The sequence below is a fragment of the Callionymus lyra genome, chromosome 7 (genome assembly GCF_982586985.1).
Source record: "Callionymus lyra chromosome 7, fCalLyr1.hap1.1, whole genome shotgun sequence".
NCBI lineage: Eukaryota > Metazoa > Chordata > Actinopteri > Syngnathiformes > Callionymidae > Callionymus > Callionymus lyra.
In genome coordinates this window covers 7,147,145-7,164,996 of record NC_141824.1, presented here as the reverse complement: position 1 = coordinate 7,164,996, position 17,852 = coordinate 7,147,145, and the positions used below count along the sequence as shown (strand labels likewise).

Here is a 17,852-nt window from a genome sequence, read left to right as displayed (position 1 = left end):
TTCCTAGTCCCGGAGTTGTTGGTCGGTGATGCTCGCGGAGCTCGGAGGGCGGATGGAGGAGAAGGAGGAGGTGAAGGACTTCAGGGAAGAGGATGGACGCTTGTGTTGATAGAAGGACGACAGCTTGTCCAGCCTGGAGGCTTTTTTTTCTTTCTTCTTCTTCTTCTTCTTCGTCTGAGATTATGAAGTGTCACCGGAAGTACGACGCCGCGGGCCTGCGCTCGTGTTGACAAGTGACACTACCGTGTGGATTAATGGATGGAATGACGTCATCGATGGTCTGAAAGATAGATTATAATCGTGTTGGACGTCATCATGGTCGCACTTGTCACTCGAGCATCTCCGGCTGGTTCTTCCGCTGCTGCGGTTTCTCTGCCGCGCTGACAAACGGACCGAAAAAACCTGCCTCGAAAATAACAAAAAATCCTCTCATCAAAGATGGAGAAACTCTCTTTATTCTCATGGACGTTCTTGTGTCTGGTGCTGAGCTCCAGTCAGTCATCGCCGGGCCCGCCTTTAGCCATCCGCGTCCCGCTGCGGCAGGACGCCCGCGCGGAAAAGCCGCTCCAGACTCCCGCCGCTGCCGCTGCCGCTGCCGCGTCCGGATTACGCGAGGGCGGCGACGCGGCAAAGACGCGCAGGCGGCGGGGAGCGGCAGCGGCGCGCGGCCGCATCAGCTTCGTCGATAACATGATCGATAACCTGCGAGGGAAGTCTGGTCAGGGATACTACGTGGAGATGGCTGTAGGTTATCCTCCGCAGAAGGTAATTAAATTAAATCGAAATAATCGAAATATAATATATTTTGTATTAAATAACATATTTCTTTTACGTAAAAAACACCATTTGGCGAATCAAACTAATGAAAAAAACTACTGGACAGTAAACCATTAGATTTTTGTCTTAAAATATTACATTATTTGTTTTCAATTTACAACGAACAAATATTCACAGTTTTTGTTCATTTTTGGGTTGCAATCCAACCGGCTCTAGGAACAATGAAATCCTGTGAGACTGAGGACGAGAGGATACAGTGACTCCAGCAGCTTTTAAAGTTGTTGTTTGGACATATTTTGGTTTGAAAACAAATGAAAGCAGTCATGTGGTCTGTAAATACTACAACACCAGAGTCATGTACTGGACAATACTACACATATAAACTTGTCACTACACTATCATAACACCAGAGTCAAGTACTGGACAATACTACACATATAAACTTGTCACTACACTATCATAACACCAGAGTCAAGTACTGGACAATACTACACATATATACTTGTTACTACACTATCATAACACCAGAGTCAAGTACTGGACAATACTACACAAATAAACTTGTCACTACACTATCATAATACCAGAGTCAAGTACTGGACAATACTACACATATAAACTTGTCACTACACTATCATAACACCAGAGTCAAGTACTAGACAATACTACACATATATACTTGTAACTACACTATCACAACACCAGAGTCAAGTACTGGACAATACTATACATATATCCTTGTTACTACACTATCATAACACCAGAGTCAAGTACTGGACAATACTACACATATATACTTGTAACTACAATAAAGTTTTACCTTACCTTACCTTATACTTGTAACTACACTATCACAACACCAGAGTCAAGTACTGGACAATACTACACATATATACTTGTAACTACACTATCACAACACCAGAGTCAAGTACTGGACAATACTACACATATATCCTTGTTACTACACTATCATAACACCAGAGTCAAGTACTGGACAATACTACACATATAAACTTGCATGTGTGTGTGTGCGTGCAAGCGTGTGCGTGTGTGTAGTATGTGTGTAGTGTGTGCGTGTGTGTGTGTGTGTGTGTGTGAGTGTGTGTGTGAGTGTGTGTGTGTGTGAGTGTGTGTGTGAGTGTGTGTGTGTGTGTGTTTGTGTGAGTGTGTGTGTGTGTGAGTGTGTGTGTGTGTGTGTGTGTGTGTGTGAGAAAGAGTCAGGTCTGAGTGACAGCGGCTGATAAAGGGTCCATTAATCCTGCAGACACAGTTGGCACAGAAGAGAAGAGAAAGTGATGAGCAGCAGGAAAAGAGGAGGAGAGAGGAAAGTGAAAAGGTGAATGAAGAAAGGAGGAAAAAGGTGGAGGAGATGAACGTAAGCTGGAGACATAATTAAGCAGTTTGATAGTATGTTATCAGTCAAGCTTTTTTACTTGAATCTACCTCATAACAGCTGGTTTGTCCAGTTCCTGCTCATTATCTTTTCACATCAGTCAAGTTATCATTTTTATGTGATATCTTTGGCTTTTTTGTGCCAATAATTAAGACAAATATCATCAAAAGAAACTTTTAAAACTATAAAAACAATAATCGAGGCTGGTACGTTCAAATTTATATTTATTTTTATATTTACATTTACATTTATGTTAAGGTTAATATTTATATTTATATTTATATTTATATTTATATTTGCGTTTACATTTATGTTTATGTTTAAATTTTGTTTATATTTATATTTACATTTATGTTTATTTTTATGTTTATATTCATGTTTAATTTGATTGTTTATATTTACATTTACGTTAAGATTTATATTTATAATTATGTTTATATTTATGTTCATATTTATATTATGTTTATGTTTACATTTATGTTTAAACTTTGTTTATATTTACATTAACATTTATGTTTAAATTTTGTTTATATTTATGTTTAGATTTGTATTTACATTCACATTTACATTCATACCTATGTTTATGTTTATATTATGTATATATTTATATTTACATTTGTGTTTATGTTTAAATGTAGTTTATATTTTTGTTTTTGTTTATATTTATATTTATACTTTCAAGTGTTTGTTTCGTGTGGAATATATGAATGAATGAGGTTTTCCTTCGTCGCTTCATTCATTCATTTTTTACCGTATTGACTGACGATGCAGAATCCGAGAGGCAGACGGGATGAGAGGAGGAAGGAGGAGGAAAAAGGAAGGAGTAGGAAACCTGAGAGGAGTAGAGAGTTCAGGCCAGACAGTCAAGGACATTTAGGGCGACAAGATACAAAACTAAACCCTTTGTATGATTATAAATGAATGAATAATGTTGGACTGAGGACGAGAGGATACCGTTGATTCCACAAGCTGTTACTACACATATATACTTGTTACTACACTATCGCAAAACCAGAGTCAGGTACTCGACAATACTACACATATATCCTTGTTACTACACTATCACAACACCAGAGTCAAGTACTGGACAATACTACACATATATACTTGTGACTACACTATCACAACACCAGAGTCAAGTACTGGACAATACTACACATATATACTTGTGACTACACTATCACTATATATCGTATTGTTGCCCCTGTATGTTGATACGTATCTTAGCGACAGATTCTTCCTGCCAATACACAACTTTAAATATTGTGTTAAAGTGGGAAAACTTTATATAAATATATGATAATTTTCCTCTCAGCAAATAATTGTGATCAAATTGAAATTAAATAATATCTATTTAAATCAGTGGTATATTAATGTAATGGTCCATTATTTATCCATTTTATATAAAATAGTCCTTTATCCCTTGTGTTATCTCAGGGTCAATGTGACCCAAATGGTTGTTCACCTTGACCCAGAGACAACACAAGGGATACCACAAACACATTTGTTTTCAGGGCCTTCGGGTCACCTTGACCCTGAGATAACACAGGGGTTAAGAAAAATAAATCCAACTGAAAAAAAAAATCTTGTGTTTGCTCCTCAAGTCAAAATACACAAGTCATGTGATCATCTCCGGCTCACATGATTGGCTGAAAGTCCAATTGTCATACCAAAGTTTTTATATTGAATTTACAAGGCAACGGAAAGAAAAATATTACATTTTTAAAATATATTCCCTGATTATAATGAACTTATTTGAATATCTGTGTTTATCTCTAAAGATAAAAGAGTATATTTCATAAGTTTATTAATCATCTTCCCTCCCTCTGGCTCAGCTCAACATCCTGGTGGACACTGGAAGCAGCAACTTCGCCGTGGGAGCAGCTTCTCATCCCTTCCTGCGCAGATACTACCATCGCTCTCTGTGAGTCGCCGCCACATACTGACGCTAACATGTGGTCCTGTCCGTGACCCCTGACTGTCCGTGACCCCTGACTGTCTGTGACCCCTGACTGTCTGTGACCCCTGACTGTCCGTGACCCCTGACTGTCCGTGACCCCTGACGGTCTGGTCGCTCCTCAACATACTGACGCTAACATGTGGTCCTGTCCGTGACCCCTGACTGTCCGTGACCCCTGACTGTCCGTGACCCCTGACTGTCCGTGACCCCTGACTGTCCGTGACCCCTGACTGTCCGTGACCCCTGACGGTCTGGTCGCTCCGCAACATACTGACGCTAACATGTGGTCCTGTCTGTGACCCCTGACGGTCTGGTCGCTCCGCAACATACTGATGCTAACATGTGGTCCTGTCCGTGACCCCTGACGGTCTGGTCGCTCCGCAACATACTGACGCTAACATGTGGTCCTGTCCGTGACCCCTGACGGTCTGGTCGCTCCGCTACATACTGATGCTAACATGTGGTCCTGTCCGTGACCCCTGACTGTCCGTGACCCTTGACTGTCCGTGACCCCTGACTGTCCGTGACCCCTGACTGTCTGGTCGCTCCGCAACATACTGACGCTAACATGTGGTCCTGTCCGTGACCCCTGACTGTCCGTGACCCCTGACTGTCCGTGACCTCTGACTGTCCGTGACCCCTGACGGTCTGGTCGCTCCGCAACATACTGACGCTAACATGTGGTCCTGTCTGTGACCCCTGACGGTCTGGTCGCTCCGCAACATACTGATGCTAACATGTGGTCCTGTCCGTGACCCCTGACGGTCTGGTCGCTCCGCTACATACTGACGCTAACATGTGGTCCTGTCCGTGACCCCTGACGGTCTGGTCGCTCCCCAACATACTGACGCTAACATGTGGTCCTGTCCGTGACCCCTGACGGTCTGGTCGCTCCCCAACATACTGACGCTAACATGTGGTTCTGTCCGTGACCCCTGACGGTCTGGTCGCTCCCCAACAGGTCCACCTCGTACAGGGACCTCGGCAAGAGCGTCTACGTCCCGTACACGCAGGGCCGGTGGGAAGGAGAGCTGGGAACGGACCTGGTCTCGGTTCCTCACGGTCCCAACGCCACGCTCCGGGCCAACATCGCCGCCATCATCCAGTCGGATCGGTTCTTCATCAACGGATCCAACTGGGAGGGGATCCTCGGACTGGCGTATGCGGACATCGCTCGGGTAATTACAGTTATTATTATATCGGAATATTGGATCCATTTAACATCATTTTATTTGTTGAAACATATCTTTTTCAAATGTTTTATTCAAGTTTATTATGCTAAGAATTGAATTCAATATGTTCTATATTGTTAATATTTAAGTTTATATTTATATTTACATTTATGTTTATATTTACGTTTATATTTATATCATTTTTATGTTTATGCTTATATTTATATTCATTTTTAATCTTATATTTATATTTATGTTTACATTTACGTTTACATTTATGTTTAAATTTAGTTTATATTTATGTATTTGTTTATATTTACATTAACATTTATGTTTATGTTTAAATTTAGTTTATATTTATGTTTACATTTACATTTATGTCAATGTTTGTTTTACATTCACATTTACATTCATACCTAAGTTTATGTTTATATTATGTATATATTTATATTTACATTTATGTTTAAATTTAGTTCATATTTATATTTATGTTTTTGTTTATATTTATATTATTCATGTTTATTTTTAAAATATTTTATTTTATTTTATTTTTCAAATATTTTATTTATGTTTATTATGCTAAGCATTGAATTCAATATGTTCTATATTCAATGGTTGCATTATTGATTAATTGAATTAAATATTTTCAAAACACTCAAAATTCTTTGATTTGTGGAGCACAGATGTTGAATTTAAAATAATTAAAACATTTATAATTTTTTTAGAATGATTGGTTATATAATAATATAATTATTATTATAATATAATTTATAATAATAATATGATTATTATATTCAATAAAATGATAAAAACAAATATTAAATAAAAAAAAAAAAAGATTTAAAAAACATTTAAATAAAAAAATAAAAATCTAAGTTCAATATTTAAAATGTTAAACTCTATCATTCAATACTCTGTTGACACTGTAATACTTCCATAGTCATAGTTAGTTTTATTTGACCAGTAACTGGTCAAATCTCTAACATTTCCTTTAAAAATACTCATTTATAAAAGTTTGATTGGTTTACAAGACAATATATTGATAGATATAACTTCATTAATCTCGTTGCAAGTAGAATGAAACACCTTTTAATTTCCTTTTCATGCTAAAATGTTCTATTATTTCTTATTTATTTTATACAGATAAAAATGGGGGTAGTTTCTTACTTTGATATTCCTCAAATTTACTATCATAAATATTTTATTTCAATCCAACCATGATAATGAAAATATAAGTGATATGTGAAAACAGGTTTTTTATTACAAAAGGAATAAAAAGCTACATTTTAATGCAATACAATATGAAAACTCATCTAAAAACACACTTTAACTCTTTGGCTTTTAGCACATAAATGATTGTATTTTATATTGTTACAGCCTTAAATTAAATCATGCTTTATTTTTCTCTTAGTTCTTTCCAGTATTGTATTTCAATTTATTGTGTCTAAACAATTTTTTTTTATTTACAATTAATATGCAATTATACGCACGTTTGGCCACTTTTGTGTTGCAATTAAACTTCCGGCCTCTAGATGGCAGCAGTCATTACGTCCTCTGCAGCTAAAGTGATGTTTAATACCCGTTTTTTTGACGATGACTGAGGACAAGAGGATACAGTTGACTCCAGCAGCTTTTAAAGCTGATGTTTGGAGATTTTTTGGTTTGAAAACAAATGAAAGCAGTTACGACTGAGGACGAGAGGATACAGTCAACTCCAGCTGCTTTTAAAGCTGATGTTTGGAGATTTTTTGGTTTGAAAACAAATGAAAGCAGTTACGACTGAGGACGAGAGGATACAGTGACTCCAGTTGCTCTTAAAGCTGATGTTTGGAGATTTTTTGGTTTGAAAACAAATGAAAGCAATTACGACTGAGGACGAGAGGATACAGTCGACTCCAGCAGCTTTTATAGCTGATGTTTGGAGATTTTTTGGTTTGAAAACAAATGAAAGCAGTTACGACTGAGGACGAGAGGATACAGTCGACTCCAGCTGCTTTTAAAGCTGATGTTTGGAGATTTTTGGTTTGAAAACAAATGAAAGCAGTTACGACTGAGGACGAGAGGATACAGTGACTCCAGCTGCTTTTAAAGCTGATGTTTGGAGATTTTTTGGTTTGATAACAAATGAAAGCAGTTACGACTGAGGACGAGAGGATACAGTGACTCCAGCAGCTTTTAAAGCTGATGTTTGGAGATTTTTTGGTTTGAAAACAAATGAAAGCAGTTACGACTGAGGACGAGAGGATACAGTCGACTCCAGCTGCTTTTTAAAGCTGATGTTTGGAGATTTTTTGGTTTGAAAACAAATGAAAGCAGTTACGACTGAGGACGAGAGGATACAGTCGACTCCAGCTGCTTTTAAAGCTGATGTTTGGAGATTTTTTGGTTTGAAATCAAATGAAAGCAGTTACGACTGAGGACAAGAGGATACAGGGACTCCAGCAACTTTTAAAGCTGATGTTTGGGGATTTTTTGGTTTGAAAACAAATGAAAGCAGTTACGACTGAGGACGAGAGGATACAGTGACTCCAGCAACTTTTAAAGCTGATGTTTGGGGATTTTTTGGTTTGAAAACAAATGAAAGCAGTTACGACTGAGGACGAGAGGATACAGTGACTCCAGCAGCTTTTAAAGCTGATGTTTGGAGATTTTCTGGTTTGAAAAGAAAATGAAAGCAGTTACGACTGAGGACGAGAGGATACAGTCGACTCCAGTTGCTTTTAAAGCTGATGTTTGGAGATTTTTTGGTTTGAAAACAAATGAAAGCAGTTACGACTGAGGACGAGAGGATACAGTGACTCCAGCAACTTTTAAAGCTGATGTTTGGAGATGTTTTGGTTTGAAAACAAATGAAAGCAGTTACGACTGAGGACGAGAGGATACAGTGACTCCAGTAGCTTTTAAAGCTAAAACTCAAAAACTTAAACCGTAATAAACTGAATTAAACCCACTGTTTTTTTGTTTTTTTATTTGATTCTTTTTTTATTTCACTTCCCTTCAAATATTTTAAAGCGTGTTCGTTTAGTTGTTGCATATAAATAAGATTCACTCATTTTACCATAAGATTGTATCTTGACACCTTTGGAAACTTAATATTAATCTTTATTTTTCCAGCCCGACGACTCGCTGGAGCCGTTCTTCGACTCCCTGGTCCGTCAGACGTCGGTTCAGAACCTCTTCTCCCTCCAGCTGTGCGGCGCCGGCTTCACCCAGAACTACTCGCTGGGCAGCTCCACCGTCGGCGGCAGCATGGTGAGAACGATGTGGCGTCATGGCAACCACGTCTCTCTTAACACCATCTTCTGACGATCCAGATCATCGGAGGGGTCGACCCGTCGCTGTACGTGGGGGAACTGTGGTACACGCCCATCCGCAGGGAGTGGTACTACGAGGTCATCATCGTGCGCATCGAGGTCAACGGGCAGGATCTCAACATGGACTGTAAGGAGGTGTGTTATCATGGAACAACTCTTTATGTGACTTTTATTTCTTCGGATCAGGGAAATTAACAATGTCACGTATTTACAATATTTATTTCTCCTTACGTCTGATAAAATACATTTAAAGCTTTTAAGGAGAGATTTTAAAACTTGCTTGAATCATGACTTGTAGTATGTATTAGTGACGGGTTGATGAAGCTTCATGAAACAGTGTCATTATTACTGTTTAAATATGTTATGTTATAAACTACTTTATTGTTTTGTTTTATTATATTATATTATATTATATTATATTATATTATATTATATTATATTATATTATATTATATTATATTATATTGTTTTATTGTTCTTTTATTGTACTGTATTGTTTTTAAATATGTTATGTTATGGACTACTTTATTGTATTGTTTTATTATATTATATTATATTGTTTTATTGTGTTTAAATATGTTATGTTATGGACTACTTTATTGTATTGTTTTAATATATTATATTATATTATATTATATTATATTATATTATATTATATTATATTATATTATATTATATTATATTATATTATATTGTTTTATTGTTCTTTTATTGTACTGTATTGTTTTTAAACATGTTATGTTATAGACTACTTTATTGTATTGTTTTTATATATTATATTATATTATATTATATTGTTTTTATTGTTATTTAATTATTTAATTGTGTTTAAATGTTATGTTATAGACTCCTTTATTGTATTGTTTTAACAATTTCACATATTAACGATATTTATCTCTCCTTATGTCGAATAAATTACATTTTAAGCTCTTCAGGAGAGATTTTAAAACTTGCTTGAATCATGACTTTTATCGTATTAGTATTAGTGATGGGTTGATGAAGCTTCATGAAACAGTGTCATTATGTTCAGAGGTCAGTAGGTGGCGCCATCATTATAAAAATGACGTTTCATTAGAACAGTTGTTCAAAATAAATAGTGCAGAGACGCCATCTAGTGGACATCACTACTGACAGACCTTGTGTTAAATCATTTATAATACTTGAAAAACCCAACGCAGGATTTTAAGTATTATATTTTAAGGCGAGTTAAGTGAATAAAAATGAGAAGGTTATTCACACTTTACTGGGTTAACTATTGCATCAACTATGCTACAGCGAAAGATAGTTTAATTTCATTGTATTTAAAGTTTGAAATCATCACAGAGTTTTCACAAGACGCTTTAAATAAAACTTTATTCATATGAGCAAAACGGGTTCCATTGAATCTAAACAGCGACAGCGGTGAGTAAAAATTCCCTTTTAAATGGCAGAATCCTGGAGAAGAACCAGACCCACAGTCAAGCGAGTTAAGAAAGACTGGGACAAATGTTTTAAAACTACATTGTGTTCTTGTATGACAGGGATTGTCAGACTTTCATGTCAGAAATGAATTCTGTGATGTGTCTCGACAGTACAACTATGACAAAAGTATAGTAGACAGTGGAACAACAAACCTGCGACTGCCACGGAAAGTTTTCCAGGCTGCAGTCAAAGCCATCGAAGCTGCTTCTTCAGTAAGTTTTTATTTGTCATTTCTCTTTCTCTTCTCTTCTCTTGATGTTTTCTTTGTTTATTCATCAGCAAAAAAATACTTCATGACTTGTTCGGTTGTTAATTCAATACATATAGTATTTGATCATATCAAAAACATTATTGTAGTTTATTGTATTTTATTGTATTACATGATATTATATTATTGTATTTTATTGTACTGTATTGTGTTTGAATACTTTATGTTATAGAGTACTTTATTGTATTGTTGATTATATTATATTATTTTATTTTACATTATATTATATTATATTATTGTACTGTATTGTGTTTGAATATGTTATGTTACAGAGTACTTTATTGTAATGTTCTATTATATTTTATTTTATTTTATTTTATTTTATTATGTTATGTTATGTTATGTTATATTATATTATATTATATTATATTATATTATATTATATTATATTATGTTATGTTATATTATATTATATTATATTATATTATATTGTTTTATTTTTATTTTATTGTACTGTATTGTGTTTAAATATGATATATTAGGCGCTATATAAATAGAGATTATTATTATAATTATTATTATATTATATTGTTGTACTGTATTGTGTTTTAATATGTTATGTTACAGAGTACTTTATTGAAATGTTCTATTATATTATATTATATTATATTATATTATGTTATATTATATTATATTATATTATATTATATTATATTCAATTATATTATATTGTTTTATTTTTATTTTATTGTATTATATAGTTATATTGTATTATATAGTTTATATTATTATATAATATATTATTATATATTTTATTGTTTTATTATATTATATTGTATTGTGTTGTATTATGTTATTTTATGTTATGTTATGTTATGTTATGTTATGTTATGCTATGCTTTGCTATGCTATGTTATGTTATGTTATGTTATGTTATGTTATGTTATGTTATGTTATGTTATGTTATGTTATGTTATGTTATGTTATGTTATGTTATGTTATGTTATGTTATGTTATGTTATGTTATGTGTTGTATTTATTAACTACATTTGTTTTGTGTGCTTCAGACGGAGCAGTTTCCGTCCGGGTTCTGGCTCGGGGAGCAGCTGGTTTGCTGGCAGGCGGGCACGACCCCCTGGCACATCTTCCCCGTCATCTCCCTCTACTTGATGAGTGAGAACCGGAACCAGTCCTTCAGGATCTCCATCCTGCCTCAGGTAACTGGATTGAACATAGATAGATAGATGGATAAAACTTTGACATGAATGAACGTGATGTTTGAGATGAAATCAGAGGGTTTTTGGAAAATAAAGCGATTTTTCTGTATGAAGAAATTACATTTTTAAATGTTCCTCCGTGAGAATCGGCCTAAAGATGCTTCTTTTATGATTTATTTTAATGATGATAAAAAAATAACCATCTAGCGCCATCTAGTGGGAAAAACGGTTAGGTGTAAGGTAAGAAATACAACTGTAAATCAATTTATTTTCTCAGATTTTCTTATCTAGTTCCTCTGCACCATTTCTTGTTAACAAATATTAAACACGGTTAACATCCTAATGGTAACAAGCAGCATAAACCTACATCTTTGTAGAAGTATATCAGTGTCGTCACAGTATTGAATGGTTGAATTGAATATTTCTGATATTAATACCTTGAATTTGTTTGGTTTTGTTAACCTGTTGTTGTATTTTGATATTCCTATTTTTTACACATAGAGTCTGATATTGTAATCCCAGTAATTATTTTTATATTTTTTTTAATTCATAGTCTTTTAAATTCAATATAACAATGCTGTGGTATAATAGTGACCAGTAGTAATCAGACAAAACCAATGGAGCTCAGAGCTACCTGATGGAACTTGAAGTCTGTTGGAAACATTTTTATATTGAATTTGAAAGGCTATTAAAAAAATGTTTATAGAATTTTATTTTATTTTTTAATTTATTCAAAGAGTATTAAACTCTTTGAGTAAAAATGTTTAATTTTGACTTTTTTTTTTTAAGTTAATTAATTAACAACAACAATGAAAAAAAACAATATTTAAAATGTTACATTTAAATAATTTAATCATGTCTATCTATTATTTTATTCAATATATTTAGTTATGTGTGTAAAAATACACGGTTTATAATAATCGATAAATTGTTTCCCCCACCAAACCAAAAAGCAACAAAGAAAACATAGTAACAAGAGTAAATATTGCAGTAGTACTAGACAACAAACATAAATAAACGTAACGTCATAAATAATAAACGAAAATAAAAATCAATACAGTAGAATATACAAGACTTGTAAACTTCAAGAAGGTCACACAGGGGTCGGATCACAGTCTATATCTTGTGTATCTTGAACTCTGGATCTTCTCTCCAGCAATACCTGCGTCCAGTGGAGGACGTGGCGTCCGCACAGGAAGACTGCTACAAGTTCGCCGTGTCTCAGTCCAGCACCGGGACAGTGATGGGGGCCGTGATCATGGAGGGCTTCTACGTGGTCTTCGACCGCCAGAAGAAGAGGATCGGCTTCGCCGTCAGCACGTGTCACGGTCAGACGTTAAATAGTTAAATACCATATATCCTTTATTATACTTGTATTAGAAGTATTAGGGCTGAGTATTGGCAAAACACTGGAGATACGATACATATCGTGATACATATTGTGATACTGTAGGAACAAAGATATATTTGTAGTATTGTCGATTACTTGAATAATATTAATAATAATAATAATTAACGAAGATATTGAAATATGTTTATGCAGTGAATGATTTTTAATATGATATAATTGAATTAAATTACTTCTATATGGAACTAATTTAATTGTAAACTAAATGTTTTAGAATTTTATTTATTTAAAAACAGTGGTATAATAATTCCACCAGACGATACGATACACGGTCAACGATACGATATATTGTGATACTGTAGGAACAAAGATATATTTGTAGTATTGCAGAGAACTTGAATAATAATAATAATAATTAACACAGATACTAAAATATGTTTATGCAGTGAATGATTTTTAATATGATATAATTGAATTAAATTACTACTATATGGAAATCATTTAATTGTAAACTAAATGTTTTAGAATTGTATCACAAATACTTTAATTTTCTGATTGCAATAATTAAAAGACAATTTATCTAAATTCAATATTTTTTATATTTTTAAATTCAATTTAAAAACGGTGGTATAATAATTCCACCAGACGATACGATACACGCTCAATGATACGATATATTGTGATACTGTAGGAACAAAGATATATTTATAGTATTGTCGAGTACTTGAATAATAATACAAATAATTATAATAATAAACACAGATATTGATATATTTTATTATAGGCAGTGGATGATTTTTAATATGATATAATTAAATTAAATTAATTCTATATTGAAACTTTGAATTAGTTTATTTTTAAATAATTTAATTGTAAACTGAATGTTTCAGAATGTTTACACATAGAGTTTAATATTCTGATTAATTATATAATCTATATATATACTGTATATTATATAATATATATTATAATTGTCTAAATTCAATTTTTTTTTAATTTGTAGCCTTTTAAATTAAATTTAAAAACGTCGGGTGTAATAGTAACGATACGATATATTGTGATACTGTCAAAACAAGGATACATATTGCTGGAGTCCACTGTATCCTCTCGTTCTCAGTCGTCACCAGGATCTCGCAGGACTTCATTCTTCCTTTAGCTACGAATGACTGCTCCCATCTAGTGGCCGAAAGTGTAATTGCAACGCAAAAATAAAAAAAAAAAAAAAAAAAAGCGGGAATATTTGTGCAAAAGAAAAACAATAATTTAAGTTTTCAACAGACTTTATAGAAATGTACGCCACAATACATGTGAAAAAATAACGAAAAACTTATATTTAATATATAAAAATGTATAAAAAAAGTTGATTGCTGCTGAATTGAATCGTGAAATACATCGTTGTATACACACTTCCTCACACCCCTACTTTTCTGATTTTCTTTACTGATTATAATCTGAAACGTGATCTTTTTTTCAGTCCACGACGAGTTCCGCACGGCGTCCGTGGAAGGTCCGTTCCACGGCGTGGACCTGGAGGACTGCGGCTACAACATCCCGCAGACGGACGAGTCCACGCTCATGACCATCGCCTACATCATGGCGGGCATCTGCGCCCTCTTCATGCTGCCGCTGTGCCTCATGGTCTGCCAGTGGCGCTTCGCACGCTGCCTTCACCCACACGGAGACTTCGCCGACGACATCTCTCTCCTCAAGTGACCGGTGACGCCGGTGGGTCTCACGACGACGGCAGGAACCCGATGGTGTTTTTTTAAAAGAATGCGAGGATTTAAAGGGATGCGATCAAGGAGTCGACGCCGAACACTGTGTCGGGTGAAGATCGTCCTTTGTTCACTTATGCAGTCCAGTGTTCACGAGGAGGCCAGTTGACGAAATGTGCTTATTAAAATATTGTATATACACAACAAAGATGTCTTTAACATGCTGTGACGGTATAACAGTGGCATCGGAATATTGAATTCTTAACAAATTATTATTTTTTAAGATTCAATTTATTTCATTTTAATGATTGACTTCAATCATTTTTGAACGTTGAATTCGTTTTTTATTTAATAATTGTATGTATAATGTGTATATTGAAAGGTTGATTAACTCTTTTTAGTTGAAAAAAATTGAAAATATTTCTATTTCATAATAAATATATTTGTTTAATTCGTAGTATTTTAAATTCACTGTAAAAAGAAATGTCGTACAATAGTGTCATCAGACACTACCAATAGAGTACCGAACTACTTGATCGAACTCACAGACGATCACGTGACTCTGTTTTGTTCCGTGGGAGGAAATCGGGGTTCCCGGAGTAAACCCACGCAAACATAAGGAGAACATACAAACAAAAGTACGCAGCTACTCGCTTTTACTTGTCATGTGATCGTCTGCACGACGCATGATTGGCCGAGAGTTTGGTCGAGTAGCTCGGTGCTCCTTTGGTATTGTCTGGTGACACGATCGCACCAACATTTTTATGTTGAATTTAAAAGGCTACGAATTACAGAGATTTAATTTTGAATATTGATTTTTGAATTATTGGAATGAATATATAGCACTCTGTGTGTAAATCCAAAAAATACATATATTTAAAAATTAAATTAACAAATAAAATCATCCTTTCAATATACAAATTAATATAAATAAATATAAATATTTTTTTACATTTAATTATAGATATTTTATAGAATTCAATAATTAAAAAAAATACATTTATTTCCTTAAAAAAACAAAAACATTTCTATCAAATTTCTTTTTTTAATCTGTTGTGTTAAATCAAACAATTCAATATTCTGATGACACTGGTATACTTCCATAATTGACCCTCAACTCTACTGGTGGAACTCAAACACGTCCATGAAAGCGATCCGTTGGATGTCGTTCAAAACGAGACGGTCGTCATCGAGGATGTGCTTCTATGTCGTCTGGTTATGAATGAGGCTTCGATGAGTGGAAACATTACGTTGTGCAAGCATGCCTGTCTGTATAGCTGTACCGTGAGTCCAGGGAAGTGGAAATATACCTGATTTTACAAAGTATATATAAAGTCAAGACTATTTTAAAAAAACGCCACCAAAGACTTTGAACAATGCAATTTAAATATCCGTGAAATAGTTTGAGAAGATTCTGTATCGTCATGTTTTCCCTCATTCCATGTTGTATTAGTGATGGAAAACCACTGAGTTATGATCATAATCTCAGGTGCTACGAATGGGTACGAAGCCCTCTAACCGTTTCGCTGTTGCCTCGGGAGTAAACCAATGGCGAAGAGGTTAGAGGGCGAGCACCAAATGAAGTAGAAACCCTGAGTTATGATCATAATCTCAGGTTCTACGAATGGGTGAGAAGCCCTCTAAGCGCTTCGCCATTGGTTTACCCCTGAGGCAATAGGGAAGCGGTTAGAGGGCGAGCACCAAATGAAGTAGAACCTGGATTTGTTTTATGTCGATCATAAACTTTTGTTGTTCAGTGACTCGTCGCAAACGTCACAGTCCAAACAAACCTTATAGGGCTTCTCACAAAAAGGCACTGACACACCGGAAAGCCATGTTTTTAATCGCCATCTATGCTCGGACGAGGAAACCAGCCAAACGTGAGACATCCTCTAAAGACACAACGTACAATGGAAGAGTCCTACTTGCATATTAGCAAGATGTATAGTACGATACTGTATATTTATCCGTCACGTACTGGCAGGATTGTTCATCGAATAAAATACTTATCCACACTGTTGAACAGCAATTTGTTTTTCATTCTACAAAATCAAACACAACATTCCGTTAAATGCATTTTTTTCCCCTGAATAAATTGATCAAATTAGGAATATGAAGAGCTACGTCATATTTAAATAAACAAGTCAAACTAAGAGATGTGTGTTTAAATAGTCTTAAAGTGACACTAAAAATAAAATACAATATTACTTTAATTATACTTAAACATGAAAAACTCACTCCGATGGGAACATAAATCAAAATTAATGTTAAAGAAATGTATTTATTTTATTTTCTATTATAATTTTATTTTTGGTAATCAATTCCAATTTTTTTTTTTCCCCCAGACTTTTTTTTTCATTGCCAATTTAAGATGACGATATTCTAAGCCCATGGAGAGGAGAATACATCGTTACAAAACAGTAAATAATAACAATATATCTCAGCGAGTTTGTGTTGACTTGTCCATCAACCCGGAAGCAGTTTAATGATGAGCCCACAGTCAGATGAGATATCGTCATCATTTAAGTAAGTAAGTAAGTAATTTTTATTTCAATAGCGCTTTTCCAGACCAGGGTCACAAAGCGCTTAAACAATCATAACAATATTCAATAAAGTATATACTTTAAAGGTCAAGATAAAACTGATAACACAACAGGAGTTCCAGAAAATCAAGGAAAAGCCTGAACAAATAGAAACGTCTTCAGATGTTTCTTAAAGGAGTCAGTAGATCCATCAAGAGAGAGGAAGATGGTTCCAAAGCTTAGGAGCAACAGCCTGAAAAGATTTCTCTCCTCTAGTCCTGAACCGTGTGCGTGGAACCATCAGTAGATTCTGATCCACAGACCTCAGAGCCCGAGGTGGGGTGCAAGGCTGGATCAGATCAGTGAGATAAGGAGGAGCCTGACCATGAATAGATCTGAAAGTAAGAACCAGATTTTTAAAGTTGATCCTGAAAGAAACTGGAAGCCAGTGAAGAGTTTTAAGGATCGGAGAAATGTGAGTTCTTCTACTAGAGCGGGTTAGAATTCTGAATCAACTGCAGTATCAGTATCAAAAATCGTATGCGTCAGATGGAGACGACCAGAAGCCAATTTTTTTTTTTTTTTTTACAAAAACCTAATATTAAAAATGAAACATTAGTGTCGGGGATGGAAAATGAAAGCAATCGATCAGCTCCATTCATTTTGAGAAGAAGCCAATAAAAAAACATGAAACGCTTTTTTTTTTTTTTACAAAAATATAGGATCATAAAAACATTTTCTAATTGGTGTGAATAAATAAATTAA

At 34.5% G+C, this 17,852-nt stretch overlaps 1 protein-coding gene across 1 annotated transcript; it reads left to right on the top strand.

Annotated features, from left to right (window-relative positions):
* The first annotated feature begins 22 nt into the window (after positions 1-22).
* On the top strand, positions 23-16,588 carry bace1 (beta-secretase 1). The gene is made up of 9 exons (XM_087796187.1): positions 23-765; positions 4,006-4,094; positions 5,092-5,308; positions 8,417-8,554; positions 8,617-8,751; positions 10,188-10,289; positions 11,353-11,502; positions 12,659-12,830; positions 14,325-16,588. The coding sequence occupies exons 1-9, from the start codon at positions 439-441 to the stop codon at positions 14,561-14,563; spliced, it is 1,569 nt and encodes a 522-aa protein (XP_087652313.1). The 5' UTR covers positions 23-438; the 3' UTR covers positions 14,564-16,588.
* Positions 16,589-17,852: the final 1,264 nt, after the last annotated feature.

Coding starts and splice junctions, on each gene's coding strand:
- bace1 (XM_087796187.1), top strand. CDS start 439: ATGGAGAAACTCTCTTTATTCTCATGGACGTTCTTGTGTCTGGTGCTG. Junction 766..4,005: donor TAGGTTATCCTCCGCAGAAG/GTAATTAAATTA, acceptor CCTCTGGCTCAG/CTCAACATCCTGGTGGACAC. Junction 10,290..11,352: donor CCATCGAAGCTGCTTCTTCA/GTAAGTTTTTAT, acceptor TGTGTGCTTCAG/ACGGAGCAGTTTCCGTCCGG.